Source organism: Delphinapterus leucas, chromosome 3 (assembly GCF_059928025.1).
Source record: "Delphinapterus leucas isolate spDelLeu-1000000601 "Yukka" chromosome 3, BTC_Dleu_Yukka2, whole genome shotgun sequence".
Taxonomy (NCBI): domain Eukaryota; kingdom Metazoa; phylum Chordata; class Mammalia; order Artiodactyla; family Monodontidae; genus Delphinapterus; species Delphinapterus leucas.
In genome coordinates this window covers 152,001,708-152,020,978 of record NC_143131.1, presented here as the reverse complement: position 1 = coordinate 152,020,978, position 19,271 = coordinate 152,001,708, and the positions used below count along the sequence as shown (strand labels likewise).

The window sequence follows — 19,271 nt, the reverse complement described above, 5'->3', positions numbered from 1 at the left end:
CCCTGGGGATGTCAGGGCCCAAAGTCCCTTGCAGGGTCTGAGTAGCCCCCTGGGTCCCACACACCGACCCCAGGGAGCCCACCTCCCCACTGACTCCAGTCCCTGCCTTTGTGTGGCAGGTTCTCGTCTGACTCCTGTGAAGACTGTGACCTGGAGGCCTCAGCCTGAGACTCAGAGGGGATGGAGCTTGTGCAGCGTCTGGCAGCTTAAATGAGACACGAGGCCAAGGAAGGAGGGCCACCTCTCTGCTCCGCCTCCGCTCCTGAGTCAGGTAGTGAGTGCCGGTTACTTCCTGTCGGAGCTGTACATATTTAGCATAATTTTAGATATATGTCTTCCTTTTAACAGTGAAAGGCTGTTACATCAAACAAAATTGATCTCCTCTTTATTTTTTTAAACATTTCTATGTAAAATAACACACAAGTATAGAAAGCACCCTCCGCAAAGGGAGGGCTCAGTGAATTACAATGGGCGCTGCACTCTGGGGAGCAGTAGTTCTTCCCTCTGTAAAAGCCCAGATGCTTCAGAGAAGCTCCTCTCAGCTTCCTTACTCTGGCCCCACCTCCACAGCGGAAATCCCAAAGGGACTGGATTCTCCCAGCCCTCCAGCACCCTCCACTACTTTCTCATTGTGCTGCCACACTCATTTTGAGTTATTTGTGTGTAAATCACTGCACTTGGAATATACATGGAGTAACTGACTTCATTCTTATAACCGAATAAGTTAGCACTTATTCTTCGACAGGGGGCGGCCAGAGTGCTGGGGACGTCCTGTATATTGAACTGGGTGTTGGTAACAGATGTGTTTATATTTACAAGAAACCATAAAGCTCTATGCTTAAGATCTGTGCCCTGTACAATACACCAAGTAAACTTCAATTAGAAAGAGATGCCAAAAAAATTTCCCCACAAAACAAACTTCAGGGCCAGGTGGCTTCCTCTGATTTCTACCAAACATTTAAGACAGAAACGATGCCCGTCTCCTACACACTCTTCCAGAGAACAGATACAGAGGGAACACACCCACACTGCTTTCATCGGACCAGGAGAATACTGATGTCATACCAGCAGTAGATATTACAGGACAGGAGAAATTCCAGGCTAAACACTTCTGAATGTCGATGTCAAAATCCAAAAGCAAATATTAGCAGTCTAAACCTAGAGGTTTTCAGAAAGGAAGGAAACTGGGATTTCGTGGCGGTATTTCCAGTGGTTGATGTGGACAGGATCACTGGGTGTTTGGGCGCTGCCTGGGAACGTGGAGAGAAGGGACAATGCCATCGGGTTAGTGGAATGAACATTTGGTGACAGAGATTAGGAGGGCCTGGGTCATCCTCAGAGACAGTCCTGGGATGGGGTCTCTAGGCTGTGGCTATGGAGGGGTCCCTCTAGAAGGGCATGGGCCTCTCTCCTGTGCCACTGCAGGGTCTAGGGATGGATGAGGAGTTTGTAGGGGCTGGATTTTGATGAGGAAGGATGAGCAGGGAAGGTGCGCCCTCAGAGCCAGTGCGGCCACGGCCCCTCCCCAGCCAGGCCGTAGCCCAGGCTACTCAGACAGTTGCTCACATCAATAGGCGACAGTGGGGCACGCCAGCTTCACCCACTAAACCACCAAGCACAGCCCAGCAGGCCACTGTCCTGATTAATCAGCACTAACTGTGCATCCAGGGCTGGTTGTTGAAGACCAAGCTAATTTGTTAGAGACGTGCCATGTGGGCAACTGGCTTGGAGAGACCAGGGCTCTGAGCCACGTGGAGACAAGCCGACCACTGGTCAGACCACCAGGAGGCTCACCCAGTGTGTGAGGACGCTGAGGGAGGAGGGACGTAGATGGGACCCCCTGATCCTTCAAGGGACCTTCTTTCAGGGATATTTAAGAGCTGTGGGGTCAGGGATCAACATGTAAGGGAGGCAGTGGGTCAGGCTTGGGCCCTCCTGTTGGCTCAGACCCTTCCTGTCCTTGGAGCAACCATGGGGCAGGCAGGAGGCTTGGGGGGATGGAGGGAGGGGAGCCCTGGGCTCAGGAGTCCAGAGCACCATCTAGAGGATTCAGGGGTTCAGGGATTTCTGTCCCAGGGAACCAACTACATTCCTGTCCCACATCCATCTGTCATCAGCTTTGCGACTCCGGGAAAGTCACTTAAAATCTCAACATTTTAGTGCCATGTACCATAAAATATGGTTCACAGCACCTGCCATGAGTTCCCCACGGGGCTGATGTGGGGATCACAGGAGATGATGACAGATATTCTTCACAAGCTCTAAAGCATCACACCCATAACCTTCCCCACTCCCCTGCCCTGTGGCATCCAGGTCCCCTCTCTGGAGGCAGCACTACCACATTTCTTGCTTATTCTTCCAGACATTTAATATTTGAACACCTAGGTAGCACTTATGAAGTAAGCATCATTTTTCATCAGGGTCTACCTGATTTGCTGTATTAAGCTTCATCATGTAATACTAATAAGTGGACCCTATTAACATTTCCACTATCACAGAACAAGGAACTGAGGACAGAGGGTCTGCATAACCTTCCCAGGTTCATGTGGCTTCTGGTATGATTTGAATCCAGACCATCAGGCACCAGCTCCCACTCTGTCGGTCACTGTGCTGTGCTCCCTTTCTATATTATCTCACTAAATAAAGTCATGTCCCGTGCAGTCAGCCTGCTGGCTATTTTAAGTGCACACCACATTGCAACACCCTCTTCTCAGCCCAGCTTCGATTCACGTGACTCCCCTAGACTCCCCTAGGAGGCTGGTGAACAAAGAGAACAGACGTGTGACCTGGGAATGAATTGACACCTCTGCATGGTCTTCTCCCAGCAACATATCAATAGTTCTCTCAGTTTTTGTTGTGTTTTCCAGGATCATGACTCGGGTACCAAGAAGAAAAGGAAGATTATAAAGGAATCAAACACAGGATGCACAAGAATATCATCTGTGATCAAGATAATCTGCTGGCCATCCGCAGCGGTGGTTCAGGCACATCAGAATCAGCATCTGGCCAAACAACAGGGTAGGGACCCAAATAGCACCCCCACTGACCACTCCATTGAAGGTACTGTGGAACTAATACCAGCAAGTAGATTCAGGAGCAATGGCTGTAGTTTGTACAGCAGAGCCTGGATCTGGCTGAGGGAGGATTGGGCAGGGAAGGTGCCCACTCAGAGCCCGTGCAGCCACTGCCCGCTCTTAGCCAGGCCTTAGTCCAAGCTGCTCAGACGATTGGTCAGTTTCTAGTCAGTGAGACCCTGGGGGCCTGTAACCTTCATGTGTTAAGCCACCAAAACACGAGCCCAGTAGACCCTGTTCCCAGCTAATGAATATTAACTGCTCATCATCCGGGTTTGATCAGTTGAAGATGATGCTAATTCTCTGTGCAACTGTCATGTGGGCAGTTGGTTTGGAATGTCCTGGGTTTTGAGTCAGTTAGGGAGTCAAGTAGACTACTGGTCATTCAGGGTGGTCACCTGACCACCAGGAAGTCTCACTGCAAATCAGCTGCTAGAATCAAGTGCTGAGGGGGAAGGGAGGGGAGATGCACACATATTTGGATACCCTGGTCCATCAGGGGGTCTGCATTTGGGGGAAAGACACTGTATTTGGGGTCAGGGATTGAAACGTAGAGCCAGGAGGTGGGTCCAGGTTTGAGCCATTCTCTTGGGCCAGGCACCTCCTCCGAGTACCAGCTGTCTCCCTGCAGCATTCTTGGGGCAGGAGGATGTGGGAAAGGGAGTGAGGAGAGCTCTTGGTTTGTGTATCCAGGGTATGATCTCATGTCCATGTGTTCCGGAATCTCTGTCCCTCCCCTGCCTCAGACCCATCACTCATCAGTGTTGTGACGCTAGACAAGTTACTCAATCTGCCTAAATTTCAGTGCCCTGAACCATAAAATATGGGTCACAGCCCCTACTCTGCCCACCCCACAGTGCATCACAAGAAATAATATTCTTTCCATGAGCTCTAAAACTTCTTACTCGTGTCATCAATGTGAAAAAGTAGGCTCTATCCTCCTATTTGTAGCCTCCTAGGTGCCCTTTCTGGAGACAACCTACTTATTCTTCCAGGCATTTAATACTTGAACATTTATGTAGGTAGCACTTATGAAGTACCCATCATTTTTCTTCAGGCTTTGTATTTACTAATTTTTAGCCTCAGAACATAATACGAATAAGCAGGTCCTACTAATATTTCCATATCCCTGGCCAGGGAACTGAGAAACAGAAGAGCTAAGTAACTAACCTTCCCAGGTACACATGGCGTTCGAATAGGATTTGATTTCAGGCCATCAGGCACCAGCACCCATACTCTCCCTCATTGTGTTGTGCTGACTTTGTACTTGTCTCATGTAAATAAAGTTATTTTCCCCATGTGATCAGCCTGTTGGGTATTTTAAGTGCACGCTAAAATGCAAGGTCCATCTTCATAAGCCCTACTTTGATTCAGGGGACTCCCCGGGCAGCTAGTAATAAGGAGATCTGAAGTTTCACCTGTGAATAAGACTTTTGCCAGGAAGATGTCAACACCTCTCACTATTGTGAATGTATTTCCTAGGAGCTTGTTTCAGGAATATGAAGAGAAAAAGACAAGGATTCAAACCAAGGATACCATATGGGGATTGATCCTCCGTGAAGAAAATATACTGGCTGGCCCTCACCGTCATTCAACAGCTCAAAATGAACATCTAGTCCCAAAGGGTTGAGCCTCAAATATCATCCCATACAAGCCACTCCATTGAAGTCACTGTGAGAATTCCATCCTGAAACTGATCAAGAGTAATGACTATAAAAAGGTTGTCATATTATCTTTTGATTGAGATATAATTCACATTTTTTTTAACTGTGTGATTCAGCTGCTTTTAGTGTACTCAGGTTTTGCAATCAACATCTCTAATTCCAGTACATTTTCATCATCCCCAAGAGAAACCTCATACCTAGTATCAGTCATTCTCATTCTGTCCACCCCTTTCACCCCAGCCCTGGGTCTTTCTGTCTCTATTGATTTTCCTATGCTGGACCTTTCATATGAATAGAACCACACAATGTGCGGACTTCTGTGTCTGACTTTTGCAGTAAGCAAAATGTATTCAAGGTGCATCCAGGTTGTAGCATGTATCTGTCCTTCACCCTTTTAATGGCTGAATAATATTCATTGTATGAATATAACACATTTTATTTTTCCATTCCTCAGTTGGCGAATAGTTGGGTTGTTTCCACTCTTTGGCCATTATGAATAATGATACGACAATATAACACTCATGTACAAGTTTTTGTGTGAACGTATGTTTTTTATTTCTCCTGGACATATACCTGGGAGTGGAGTTCCTGGGCCATATTGTATCTCTGTGTTGAACTTTTTGAGGAACGGCCAAACTATTTTCTTTTTCGTATTTGCACCAGCAATGATTGAAAGTGCCAATTTCCCCACATCATTGCCAACGCTTGTTTTTAAAAAAATTATATGGCACAATAGTGGGTATGAAGTGGTGTCTCACTGTGGTTTCAGTTTGCATAATTTTGACTTATAATTTTGCACATGTTTTCATGTGCTTATTGGCAATTTGTGTCTTCTTTGGAGCAGTATCTGTGCAGATTCTTTTTCTCGTTTTTAAAATTTGGTTATTTGACATTTTATTGTTGAGTTGCCAGTGTTCTTTACATATTCTGAATACTAGGCTTTATCAGATATATGACTTGCAAACATTTTCCTTCATTCTGAAGGTTGTATTATGTCTTTCTTGATGGTGTTCTTTGAAACACAAAGGATTTTAATTTTGATAAAGTCCAATTTCTTTTTCCTTTTGTTGTCTGTGCCTTTGCTATCATATTTAAGAGTTCATTGCCAAATCCAAGACTATGAAGATTTATCCCTTTTTTTCTTCAGAAATTTGTATAGTTTAGCTCTTATATTTAACTCTTTGATCCATTTTAAATTCAAAGTCTATTTTGTCTGATATTGGTATAGACACTCCTGCTCTCTTGGTTACTATTTGAGTTTTCTCGCTGAGTTTGGAATTCCCTTTTCTATCCTTTAACTTTCAACCTGCTTGAGTCTTTTGATCTCAAGTAAGTCTCTTGTAGACAGCATATAGTTGGATCATATGTTTTTACCTATTCCGCCAATCTCTGTATTTTGATTGGAGAGTTTAATGCATTTACATTTAAAGTAATTGCTGACAAAAAAAAGACTTATTTCTGCTATTGTGCTGTTTCTTTTCCATCTGCCCAAAGCTTTTTTGCCCCTCATTTCCTGCATTCCTCTCTTTCGTTGTGTGTGTTTAGCTGATTTCTTACAATACAATATTTAAATTACTTTCTCACTTCCTTTTGGGAATATTCTATAGCTCTTTTCTTTGTGTTTACCATGGGGATTACCTTTAACATCCTAAAATTAAAACACTCTAATTTGAACTTATACCAGGTTAAACTCAACAACATCCAAGTTCTTGAAGCTAAAAGAGCATCCTACTATCTCAATGCAAAAGACCTTCTCCAAGACACACTGCAGTTTCTGCCTGGCTGGGACATTGCCCCAGAGTGCGGTTAAGTTGAAGGAGTCGAAGGAGGCATACATTTCCATCCTCTGGATCACTGCTCACCAAAAAATACATAATGCCAGGCACATATGTAGTTTTGAATTTTCTAATGAACACACCAGGAAAATAAAAATGGTGGAGTCAATGTAAATAATAGATTTTTAATTCAGTATCTGCAAAGTGTTCGAATGTTTACATGTGGCACGAGAACTGTGGTCATATTACGAGGGCTTGAGAGCCGCATGGAGCAAGATAGAAGACAAACAGCATGCACTTGAAACTCTAAGAAGTGAACGCTAACAGGCAGATGGGGCCTGGAAGTCCAAAGTTGAATAACAGCCCGTAACAGGGTGATTATGGTGGGTTTTTTTCCTGCCTCTGTCTCCCAGCTTACGCAAGGCACGCAAAGTCCAGCAACAGCTGAAAGTTAAAACCATGGGATCAACCTTTTATTTCTAGCCAGACAGGTGAGAAAGTGGGGGGCTTGGATGTTGAGGAGTGAGGGGGTCATCCCCATTGGTCTTTTTCTCCCCAGTTACCACATCTCCCCTGCAACCTCAGTGATGGCAGAGGCCTTCACTGAGAAATGGCCTGTGTCTCTGGACAAAGGAACAGGTTAAGAGACTCCTATTGTTTGAAGAGTGTGGGGGCATGCCCGTTATTTTCCTTTCTTTTCTCTTGCTATTTAAATTGACAAGAACAGATACTACACTTGATCTTAGCCAAAAGCCTGAGATGAAATAGACAAAATAAACTTTAAGCTAAAATTACTGTCAAGTATAAATTTTACTAATATAGTAATCCCAAAGGACCAAAGAGCAGGGCAGTGGCTTTATTGAGAACCCAGGATTTCCGAGTGTCCACCGTGCTCAGTCACTTTTAAATCATCAGCACAGCCCTATAATTCAGAGATTTAGGTGAAGTGACTTGCCCACGGTCACACAGCTAAGTGAGAGTCTTCTGGGACCAAGAGTAACTTTTGCAAAGGCGTCTCTTGCTATACTTACTCACTGCCACCATCTGACACTCACATTCTTTCTTTTTATACTATTCTGTTTCCTTGGGTCAAAGAATCCGACGCCTGAATTAAGGTTAAATAGGAGTTAGTGGCAGATCAAAAGCCAAAATCGCTTCAAGATATTCTTTTCATTCCCCCAAGTAATGCCTTTAGTCACAAAAATATAGAACAACATAGACAATTACAAGTCAAGTGACCTTAGTGTTCACAGGCAAGCACTAATACATTTTAATGTACCATGATCATATTAAAATAGAAATAACTATGAAACATTTTCTGCGGAGAAGCAGCCCCTGCGGCAGGCAGCAGAAAGGGACAGGAAGGCTGCATGGCGCCCAGGCCCCCAATGGCCTAGGTCTCACCCTGCAGCGCACTGTTGATGTGCCGGAACGCTGCTTCCTTCTCGGAGTCTAGGTCTTCAGTGGCGACAGGGAAACCCAGCTCAGGGCCTGGGGGCAGCCTCAGAGGCTCCCCTCGCCGGTGCGGCAGCAGAGGAATCCTGCGTTTTCGGGGCCTGGGACTGTCAGATGTGCGGGAGCCCTTCCTCCAGGGCCCTTTCTGCCCTCTTGCTGCCTCTGCATCTTTGTCAGGCTGGCTTTTCCTCCGGGAAACCACCGGAGCTGCAGAGGGCGACGGAGGGCCCTCCTCGCTCCCTTTCTTTGCAGACTTCTGGGGCAGCCCTTGCGGTATGGCGGGACCCCTCCTTCTCTTCACTGGCGGGAAACCTCGGGTGGAGCTATATGAGCTCGTGATGGCGTTTCTTTGGGGGCAGGAGCTCATACAAGTGGTCTACAGTTTCCTGGTGGATCTGTCTTCTGCCCACTTGGCGTGGAGGTCTCTCTGCAGAGGTCCAGGCCTGGGCAAGAAGAAAGAGCCTCCCAGGGGCCTAAATGCAGATCGTGCGCCCCCGGTGTCATCGGGGCCGCTTCTCTGGTCTTCGTTCCTCCCTGTGACTGTGGGGACTTCCTCCTGCTTGGCCATCCCTTGCCCGCTCTCTCCCAGGGCCCTCAACACCGTCTTCTCGGTGCTGTAGTTCGGGACACAGCTGGGTGTCGTGGCCGGCACTGGCTGCCCCCGCGCCACACTGACAGTGACTGTGTCCACTGCGGACACTGAGCTGCGGGACATCGTGGAGGTGCGAGCACCCATCACTGCCTTCTTCCGATGGCCTCGCCTGCAGATGGAGATAAGGACCCCCAGAAAGGAGCGCAGGGTCTGCGGGATGGTAGAATGTGGCCTCAGAGACTCTGTGGCAAAGCGCAGATGCAGAGTCACTGGACACTTGTGGGCTGGCCTGCGAGTGGGTAGCCGGCCATAGACAGCTGGGTGACCCGGGCCGGCCACGGTAAGTTGGTGGGCGTGGGGAGCGGGCCGGGGGCAGATGAACCCTCCTGGCGGGTGCTGATCCCCCAGTGCCCGGGGCGGGGGTGAGGGGCATGGCCTACCTAAGTAACTGCCCCTAGAGAACTTGGGTGAGGTCGGTCCTTGGATAGAGAGCTGGGCTCCGAGCACTCTCCTTCAGCTGCCAACTCGGCCAAAATCGGAGTGCGCTCTCTTTGGCCTGTTGCTGGGATGCAGCTCTGGAACCTGTGAGCGAACAATGGGCGTGCGTTGGCGGGGCGCAAAAGTTTAGGGAGGGGTGGCGCATGCGCAGAGTACACGTCAGGCCCTGGGGCGCACAGGTGAGGATGCGCGCCCCTGGACCGTCTAGCGCTTCTGAATCTCCCCGGGGGTCTGAGGGCTGGAGGTGTTTGCCTTGAGGGTGATGAGCTTCTTGGCAGGGCAGCTGCCCCTTCTCCCCCGGCCGGCTCTAACTGTACAGGATGGGTCCCCGGCCACCAGAGCAGGAAAGCTGGAGAGCAGGGTACCTGGCTCAGCAGCCGCCGCCCGAGGTGGCAGATTTGGCGTCAGCGCCTGTGCGTCCACCTGCCCTCCCACCTGGTAACATTGGAGGAGAGAGCCACTAAGAACAGAAGTGCAAAAAAAAGAAAAAAAACGCAGAAGTGCCCAAGCCAACCGGATCCTGCTGGGGTGACAACTGAAGGGGCAGGCAGGGCGGGCTGGGAGGGACATATATACCAGGTCCAAACCCAGAAAGATCTGAAATGCACGAGTCAGAATGAAAGTCCAGAATCATCCTTGGGCTTTGGGCTGAGCTGGAAGTATAGCCAAACTCTTCAAGGTCTCCAGCTCCACCTGCAGTTTCTGCCTGGCTGGGACATTGCCCCAGAGTGGGGTTAAGTTGAAGGAGTCGAAGGAGGCATACATTTCCATCCTCTGGATCACTGCTCACCAAAAAATACATAATGCCAGGCACATATGTAATTTTGAATTTTCTAATGAACACACCAGGAAAATAAAAATGGTGGAGTCAATGTAAATAATAGATTTTTAATTCAGTATCTGCAAAGTGTTCGAATGTTTACATGTGGCACGAGAACTGTGGTCATATTACGAGGGCTTGAGAGCCGCATGGAGCAAGATAGAGGACAAACAGCATGCACTTGAAACTCTAAGAAGTGAACGCTAACAGGCAGATGGGGCCTGGAAGTCCAAAGTTGAATAACAGCCCGTAACAGGGTGATTATGGTGGGTTTTTTTCCTGCCTCTGTCTCCCAGCTTACGCAAGGCACGCAAAGTCCAGCAACAGCTGAAAGTTAAAACCATGGGATCAACCTTTTATTTCTAGCCAGACAAGTGAGAAAGTGGGGGGCTTGGATGTTGAGGAGTGAGGGGGGTCATCCCCATTGGTCTTTTTCTCCCCAGTTACCACATCTCCCCTGCAACCTCAGTGATGGCAGAGGCCTTCACTGAGAAATGGCCTGTGTCTCTGGACAAAGGAACAGGTTAAGAGGCTCCTATTGTCTGAAGAGTGTGGGGGCATGCCATTATTTTCCTTTCTTTTCTCTTGCTATTTCACCTGAAAGGTCAACCTGGTCATAGGGAACTGCATGACAGCATGGCGGCTTAAACACTTTAAGGAACATGTAGGAGGGGCCCCTGAAGCCTGAGAATGTGGGTAGAATTCCAAAGAGGAGAGAGCTATAGGAGGAGATTATTTAGGTCTGTGTACGAGCCCACATAAGTCCTGGGATCCCCCTGAGCCTCATGCACAGACAGAGCCAACGAGGCAGAATAGAGGCTTGCGGAAGTGAACTACAGTATAAACTGCCACTCAATTCCGAGATTAACCCCTGAGTGGTACGTGCACCATGTGGACACAAACAGCACAGCAGTGTCCTGAAAACTGCACCAAGACTGGAACAACTCAGAAGACAAGGCACAATACCTGTTTGACCATAGGTTCATGAATTGCTTAATAAAAACCACAGAAAAAGGAAAAGTATCAATCTCCTGAGGATTTTAATAGGAACCAGAGTCTCGAAACATAATAGGCAAACTTTCCAGGATACCACCCAAAATCACACAACGGAGCATACAAAGAACTAGGAAAATGTGACAAATTCTCAAGAGAAAAATGCAATCAACAGACCCAGCCCTGAAATAACCCACATGGAGGAATTAGCAGACAAAGCATCCATTACAACCATGCTCCATGAGTTAAAGGTAAATCCTCTTGAAATTAATGGAAAGAAGTTCTTCACTGAGAAGTACAAACTATGAAAAAGAAGCAAATGGAAAGTTTAGAACTTAACATGCAATATCCAAAAGCAAACATTCACTGGATGGGCTGAATAACAGAACAGAGAAAACAGAGGAAAGATTCAGAAAACTTATGGATCAATAGAAATGGCACAATCTGAAAAACAAAGAGGATACATGACTGAACAAAAATTAAGTCTCAGAGACATGTGAAACAATATTGCAAGTTCTACCTTTTGTGCCGTTGGAGGGTCTGAAGGAAAGGTGCAGAAGAAAATATATGAGGAAAAGAATAGTTGAAAACGTCACTGATTTCGAGACACAGACCTAAGCTCAGAAAGCCTCACCCTGACACACAATCTGATAAAAAAGCCAAGGTGAAGAATAATCTTGAAAGCAGTCAAGGAAACCGACCTGTTATACATCACAGAATGTCAACTTGAAGGACTGTGATTTCTCATCAGAAAACAGAGACCAGAAAAGAATGGAATAACATCTTTAAAGTATTAAAGGAAAAGACCAAACCAGGATATGATATCCTTAAAGCAAGGATATCCTTAAAGACTGAAAGCCAAACAAAAGCCAAAATGAAGTCTGATGGAGATGAGAGAAAACTAAGAGAATTCATCACCAGACAATTTGCTATAAAAACATTACATGAAAGGAACTTCTTCAGGCTGAAGTGAAATGACACAAGAAAGAAGTAAGCTTGCAACTTCAGGAACAAAGGAAGGGCAACAAAAATGGCAAGTATCTGGAAAAATTATCCTCTTACATTATTTTATATATGTATGACTTTTTTTTTTTTTTTGGCCACGCCTGCGTGGCCTGCGGGATCTTAGTTCCCCTACCAGGGACTGAAGCCGGGGCCCCAGCAGTGAAAGTGTTGAGTCCTAACCACTGGACCGCCAGGGAGTTCCCTGTATATGTATGAAAAAAGGATACCACAGTCTCAGAGGGTGGCGTTGAAGTCATATAAAGGTGACACATATGACAGCTATAACAAAGAGTGGAAGGTAAAAGAATCTATATGGATGTAAGCCTTCTGAATTTTATTTAATTGGTAAAATATTAACTCTAGACTGTGAAACAATACGTATACATAGTGTTATTCCAAGAACAATTAAAAAATGACAAACTCAAGAAAATTGGATAACCTCAATAGTCCTATATTTAGGAATTGTGGACAAGATAGCTAAAACATTCACATTTGTGTTTTGTGAAAAGTTTTTCTCTTGGTTAACTGCCTAGGAGTGGGTTTTTGGGTCATATGGTAAGTATGGCCCTCTCAGCCAGCCCTGGCCACCACTTCAGGTGTCACCCCAGCAGGATCTGGATGGTGTGGGCACTTCCGTTCTTAGCGGCTCTCCCCTCCAGTGGCGCCAGGGGAACGCAGAGGCGCTGCTGCCAAAGCTGCCGCCTCTTGTGGGAGCTGCACAGCCAGCAACCTTGCTCCACGTTGCTGGGCGGGGATCCCGTCCAGTACAGTTAGTTACCCCGACAGCACTGGGGCGCGGCCAGGGGAGAAGGGCCAGCTGTCCTGCCAAGAAGCTCATCACCCTCAAGGCAAACACCTCCAGCCCTCAGACCCCTGGGGAGATTCAGAAGCGCTAGACGGTCCAGGGGCGCGCATCCTCACCTGTGCGCCCCAGGGCCTGACGTGTACTCTGCGCATGCGCCACCCCTCCCTAAATTGTTGCGCCCCACCAACGCACGCCCATTGTTCGCTCACAGGTTTCAGAGTATAAAAAGGCAACAGGCCAAAGAGAGCGCACTCCACTTTTGGCCGAGTTGGCAGCTGAAGGAGAGTGCTCAGAGCCCAGCTCTGTATCCACGGACCGACCTCACCTAAGTTCTCTAGGAGCAGTTACTTAGGTAGGCCCTGCCCCTCACCCCCGCCCCGGGCACTGGGGGACCAGCACCTGCCAGGAGGGCTCGGCTGCCCCCAGCCCGCTCCCCGCGCCCACCGACTTCCCGTGGCCGGCCCGGGCCACCCAGCTGTCTATGGCCGGCTATCCACTCGCAGGCCAGCCCACAAGTGTCCAGTGACTCTGCATCTGCGCTTTGCCACAGAGTCTCTGAGACCCCATTCTACCATCCCGCAGACGCTGCACTCCTTATGGGGATCCTTATCTCCATCTTCAGGCGAGGCCATCGGAAGAAGGCAGTGATGGGTGCTCGCACCTCCACGACGTCCCGCAGCTCAGTGTCCGCAGTGGACACAGTCACTGCCAGTGTGGCGCAGGGGCAGCCAGTGCCGGCCACGACACCCAGCTGTGTCCCGAACTACAGCACCGAGAAGACGGTGTTGAGGGCCCTGGGAGAGAGGGGGCAAGGGATGGCCAAGCAGGAGGAAGTCCCCACAGTCACAGTGAGGAACGATGACCAGAGAAGCGGCCCCAATGACACCGGGGACGCACGATCTGCATTTAGGCCCCTGGGGGGCTCTTTCTTCGTGCCCAGGTCTGGACCTCTGCAGAGAGACCTCCACGCCAAGTGGGCAGAGGACAGATCCGCCAGGAAACAGCAGACCTCTTGTATGAGCTCCTGCCCCCAAAGAAACGCCATCACGAGCTCATATAGCTCCACCCGAGGTTTCCTGCCAGTGGAAAGAAGGAGGGGTCCCGCTATACCGCAAGGGCTGCCCCAGAAGTCTACAAAGACAGGGGGCGAGGAGGGCCCTCCATCGCCCTCTGCAGCTCCGGTGGTTTCCCGGAGGAAAAGCCAGCCTGACAAAAATGCAGAGACAGCAAGAGGGCAGAAAGGACCCTGGAGGAAGGGCTCCCGCACATCTGACAGTCCCAGGCCCCGAAAACGCAGGATTCCTCTGCTGCCGCACCGGCGAGGGGAGCCTCTGAGGCTGCCCCCAGCCCCTGAGCCGGGTTTCCGGGTCACCGCTGAAGACCTAGACTCAGAGAAGCAAGCAGCCTTCAGGCGCATCAACAGTGCGCTGCGGGGTGAGACCTATGCCATCGGGGACCTGGGCATTTCTCCCCAGCATAGGAAACCCATGTGTGTGGACTCTCCTGTCTTCACCCCACAGAACCTCCCTCCCGTCACCAGCCCTACTGCCCCCTCCCCAAGCCTGCCCGTTACGTGTACTGTCAGTTCCAGACCCTCACCCGGCACATCTGCGGGCCTGGCACCCCAGGCCGCTTCTGACCCTGAGGTCACCCCCATGGACACCACTCCACCCTCCCATCCTCTCCTCTTGGGGTCCGCCCCTGGCTCCAGTGGGAGCCTCTTCTCCTCGACCCAGGCCCGGCAGACGCCCCCCAGTGAGAGCACATCCTCAGTCACAGTCACCAGCAGCTTGCTTGCACTCAGGTCCCGCACCCAAACTCTGAGATTTCCTCTGCAGCCTGGAGCCACTACCCAGCCCATCTCTGGGGCCCCTGATTGGCAGCAGCGAGGAACCACCGCCTGTGGCAGCTCTCCCCAGCATAGGAAGCGGAAAGCTCCAGGCTTTGCCTCTGCTCCAGGCCCCGCAGCTTCGGACGGCCCCACACAAGCATCTTCTGGGTGTTCATCATTTACAAATTCCACCGTGGGCACCCATGCCAGCACACAGCTGGGTTTTGGGAGCAGAGCGGCTGCCCGAGATCTGAGCTGCATGTTTGCAGCTCTCAGCCTTACAACAGCAACGAGGGGACCCCCGAGCACCACACACAGCAAAGGGGGCAGCGTGGGCCTGAACTCCTGGGGCCCTCCTCACCAGAGCCACCCCATGGTGACCACGGGACCCAGCCCTAAGAAGAAGCCTGGGTTTGGAGGCACTACTGCCTCCATCTTAAGTCACATCCCTGGGGGCCCTGATTGGCAGCAGCGAGGAACCACCGCCTGTGGCAGCTCTCCCCAGCATAGGAAAAGGAAAGCTTCAGCCTTTGCCTCTGCTCCAGGCCCCCCAGCTTCGGGCGGCCCCGCACAAACATCTTCTGTGGGTTCATCATCCACAAGTTCCACCGTGGGCACCCATGCCAGCACACAGCTGGGTTTTGGGAGCAGAGCGGCTGCCCGAGATCTGAGCTGCATGTTTGCAGCTCTCAGTGTTACGGGAGGGCCCATCTTAGGTCACATCCCCGTGGGCGCACCCAGGCAGGGCCCCCCTACTTCCAGCGGAGGGCGCAACCCATGCCCAGCCAAGACTGACTTTAGGGGTGTGTCGGTTCCGGCCTCTACTACTATCAGCCCCAGCTCCGCAGTGGGCACAGCAAGGTGCAGCCTTGCTCTTAGGGCCCCCTCATCACCTGCCAAGCGCTTGGCTGGACAACAAACCGCTGGGCCATCGACCAAGTCATTCTCCTCCGGGTCACGATTCATTACCTTGGGGTTTAAGAGGAGGAAGTTGGCCTGAGCCAATAATTTTGTGGCGAGGCCATCAGTGTCCACCTCCTCCCAGGCTGGGCCTCGTGTGGACCCTGTTTCGATGTGAAACTTATAATAAAGCTTTGTTCTTGTTCTTTTGCATAATCCTCACGTGTCTGTGATCTGTAGATCAAGTGGGAAAAGCACTGGCTTGTATGAGTGGTAACATGGAAAGCCAGACCTGTTTACAGTTTCCTGTGACCCTGCTCATGGGTTGTGAAGAGTAGCACAACAAGATGGCTACAAGGGCCCTATATTAAAAGTGTGTTTTGAGTTTAAACGATGCAGCCCGGAAGAAAATGGGCCCAGAGGGAGGGGTAAACAGGGAGGGTCATCCTTGTCTGTTGTAATTGCTGCTTCCCACCCACCTCTCTGGCCTGGAGGGGGCTGGGTCATCCCGAGCACACACCAGCCGCCCATACTCTACATGTTTAGTATTTTCTAATGTAGCAGTTTCTTTGACTTTTTTTGTTTTGCTTTAATAAGTCTTAGGCAAATCATTTACATGCACATCTCACGCAGAGAGTATATGTCCATACAACCTAAAGCAATCTACAGATCCAGTGCAATCCCTATCAAAATTCCAATGACATTTTTTATATAAATAGGAAGAACAATCCTAAAATTGGTATGGAACTGCAATAGACTTCAAAAGCCACAGCAATCCTGAGAAAGAAGAACAAAGCTGGAGGCAACACTTTTCCTGATTTCAAATTATACTACAAAGCTAGAGTAATCAAAATAGTATGGTACTGGCATGAAAACAGACACATACACCAATGCAACAGAATCAAGAGCCGAGAAATAAATCCACACACATACAGGCAACTAACTGACAGGGATCCAAGAATACTCAACAGGGAAAAGATAGTCTCTTCAGTAAATGGTGTTGGGAAAACTGGATATCCACATGCAAAACAAAGAAAGTGGACCCCTATCTTACACCATTTGTAAAAATTAACTTGAAATGGATTAAAGACTTAAATGTAAGACCTGAAACTGTAAAACTCCTAGAAGAGAACATAAAGAGAAAGCTCTTTAACATTGGTCTTGGTGATGATTTTTTGGGTATGACAACAAAACCACAAGCAACAAAAACAAAAAGCAACCAATGGGACTACATCAAACTAAAAAGCTCCTGCAGAGCAAAAGAAACAATCAACAAAATGAAAAGGCAACCTAGGAATGGGAAAAAATATTTGCAAACCACATGTATGATAAGAGGTTAATATCCAAAATCTATAAGGAATTCAAACAACTCCATAGCAAAAAACAAACAAACAAACAAACCAAAACAAATAACCTGATTCTAAAATTGGCAAAGCAGGGGACTTCCCTGGTGGTCCAGTGGTTAAGACTCCACACTTCCACTGCAGGGGGCATGGGTTTGATCCCTGGTCAGGGAATTAAGGCCCGCATGTCATGCAGTGTGTGTAAAAAAATAAAATAAAATAGGCAAATCAAGACTAGGAAACAACTAAGTGTCCAACAGGTGAATGGATAAAGAAAATGTGACATATAGATATAGATAGATAGATAGATAGATATAGATAGATAGATAGATAATGGAATTTTATTCAGCCACATGAAAAGAAGGAAATCTGCCATTTGTGACAACACAGATAGACCTTGAGGGCATTATGCTAAGTGCATTAAGTCAGAGGGCGAAACATAAATACTGTATGAGATCACTTATATGTGGAATCTTTAAAAGCAAAGAAGAAACAACTCACAGATACATAGAATAGACTGGTTGCCAGAGGTGGGAGGTGGGTGAAATAGCTGAAGGTGGACCAAAGGTACAAACTTCAAGTTATAAGATAAATAAGTCCTGGGGATGTCATGTATAATGTAGTGACTATAGCTAACAATATTGCTGTGTATTTGAAAGTTGCTAAGAGAGTAGATCTTAAAAGCTCTCATCACAAGAAAAAAATAATTTGTTACTGTGAGTGGTGATGTATGAAAAGCCATGGAAGAAGCTTAAATTCATATTGCTAGTTGAAAGAAACCAGTCTGAAAAGACTACACACTGGATGATTCCAACCATATGACATTCTGGGAAAGGCAAAACTATGAAAACAAGAGGACATGTGGCCCCAGTGGACACCACTGTCTCTCCTTTCAGGAGCCTCCAGGTGCTGGAGACCTTCCCCCCTGAGATCCAGGTCTTCATGAAGGACTCCAGTGGCCAGGGCAAGCCTTACACCATTGACCCTGATGACTCCATCCACGACTTGAAAGAGAAGATTGAAGAGGCTGGAGGACCTTACATGGAGGATCAGATAGTCAGGTTCCGGGGCCAGAAACTGTGGAATCAATAGCTTCTCAGACTGCACATCAAGGATTGTGACACCATCATGCTCGTTAAGAGAGGCCCCACATCCCCACGAGTGCCAAGATCAGGCTGTTCATTTTGTAGACTTCTATGGTCATGTCCCCCTAGCTCACCCCTTTCTACCCAGACCACTGTGCTCTTTCTGAAGCATAAATAGAAACAGAATCCTCCCCTGCTTAAAATTCTCCAATGGCTCCTATTACCTACAGAATCAAGTTGAAGTTCCTTTGCTTGGCATTCAGGGTTCTTGACCATTTAGCTCTTGCTGACCTCTCAGTCTCTCCTCGTCACTCTCAGAACATACCAGACGTGGCCAAACACTTGCAATTCCAGAACACTGAATGCTGGCTCACAACTCCATGACTTTGAGTCAACTTTCCTTCTCCCCCATGTTGTCACCTTTCAAAGCTCAAACCTCTAAGTTATTGATTCTCAAAAGTAAGGACCCCAGACCAGCAGAATCAACATCATCTGGAACCTCTTTGAAATAAAACTTCTCAGCAACTAGCCCAGAATTACCTGAGTTAGGTTCTCTGGTAGTGGGACTCAGCAATCTGTGTCTTAACAAGCCTTCCAAGTAATTCTGAGCAAATATGGAAGTTCCAGGGAGTTAACACCCCAGGGGGTAAGCCTTGGCGCATTGAAAGACAGGAACCAGTGAGTGCAGCGAGTGCATACTCCCCTCCTCCACCTCTCAGGTGGATAATTTTGAGGCACGTTCTGCATTGCTCCTTAGAGGGTCCCCAGTGGGATCAAAGCTCAGCTGCCCACAGTAGTGATCAATTTCATGATATTTCTTGGACTGTTTTTTCCTCCTTCTCAATCCCCCACACCTGTCCCTTGGGATCATTTCCCAAAACAAGTCTCATGCAACTCCTTGTCTCAGGCTCTGCATTTGGAGGAACACAAGCTAAGAGAAAACCCATCTTTATGTATCTTCCTCTTCCTAAAACCCAGCCCACACCCTTCCTAACTACTAGCTCTTCCCCCACCGCCATAGAAATGTGCCCAACTACGTGGCATTTCTACAAACCATAAAACCAATACACAATCGACTGCATGTTCCCTTTTTTTTTTTTTTTTTTTTTTTGCGGTACGCGGACCTCTCACTGTTGTGGCCTCTCCTGTTGCAGAGCACAGGCTCCGGACGCGCAGTCTCAGCGGCCATGGCTCACGGGCCTAGCCGCTCAGCGGCGTGTAGGATCTTCCCAGACCGGGGCACGAACCCATGTCCCCTGCATCGGCAGGCGGACTCCTAAACACTGCGCCACCAGGGAAGCCCCATGTTCCCTTTTTAAATCGTTTTTTTTTTTCCTTATTTTGGCCACTCTGCAAGGCCTGCAGGTTCCTAAATACCAGACCAGGGATTGAACCCTGGTCCCTGGCAGTGAAAGCCCAGAGTCCCAACCG

The 19,271-nt window shown here is 48.5% G+C and overlaps 2 protein-coding genes and 2 pseudogenes across 2 annotated transcripts in view; 2 read left to right on the top strand and 2 right to left on the bottom strand.

Annotated features, from left to right (window-relative positions):
* The window catches only part of LOC149749768 (UDP-N-acetylglucosamine--peptide N-acetylglucosaminyltransferase 110 kDa subunit-like), a 43,561-nt gene extending 42,733 nt beyond the window's left edge, over positions 1-828 (top strand). Inside the window, exon 7 of the mRNA XM_089908596.1 lies at positions 746-828. Within this exon, the coding sequence (XP_089764722.1) occupies positions 746-828 (83 nt within the window). The remainder of the gene's footprint in view (positions 1-745) is intronic.
* LOC149749765 (2'-5'-oligoadenylate synthase-like protein 2) lies at positions 283-18,965 on the top strand. Its single transcript, XM_089908519.1, has 2 exons — positions 283-3,018; positions 17,652-18,965. Exons 1-2 carry the CDS (start codon positions 2,924-2,926, stop codon positions 17,845-17,847), a joined length of 291 nt encoding a protein of 96 aa, XP_089764645.1. The 5' UTR covers positions 283-2,923; the 3' UTR covers positions 17,848-18,965.
* Positions 6,882-8,849, bottom strand: LOC149749766 (putative POM121-like protein 1; annotated as a pseudogene).
* LOC149749767 (U2 spliceosomal RNA) lies at positions 7,174-7,279 on the bottom strand (annotated as a pseudogene).
* Positions 18,966-19,271: the final 306 nt, after the last annotated feature.

Bases quoted from the DNA above. Each gene is read 5' to 3' on its own strand.
- LOC149749765 (XM_089908519.1), top strand. From the start codon at position 2,924: ATGCACAAGAATATCATCTGTGATCAAGATAATCTGCTGGCCATCCGC. The intron at 3,019-17,651 runs GTAGGGACCCAA...CTCTCCTTTCAG, and splicing joins GCATCTGGCCAAACAACAGG to GAGCCTCCAGGTGCTGGAGA.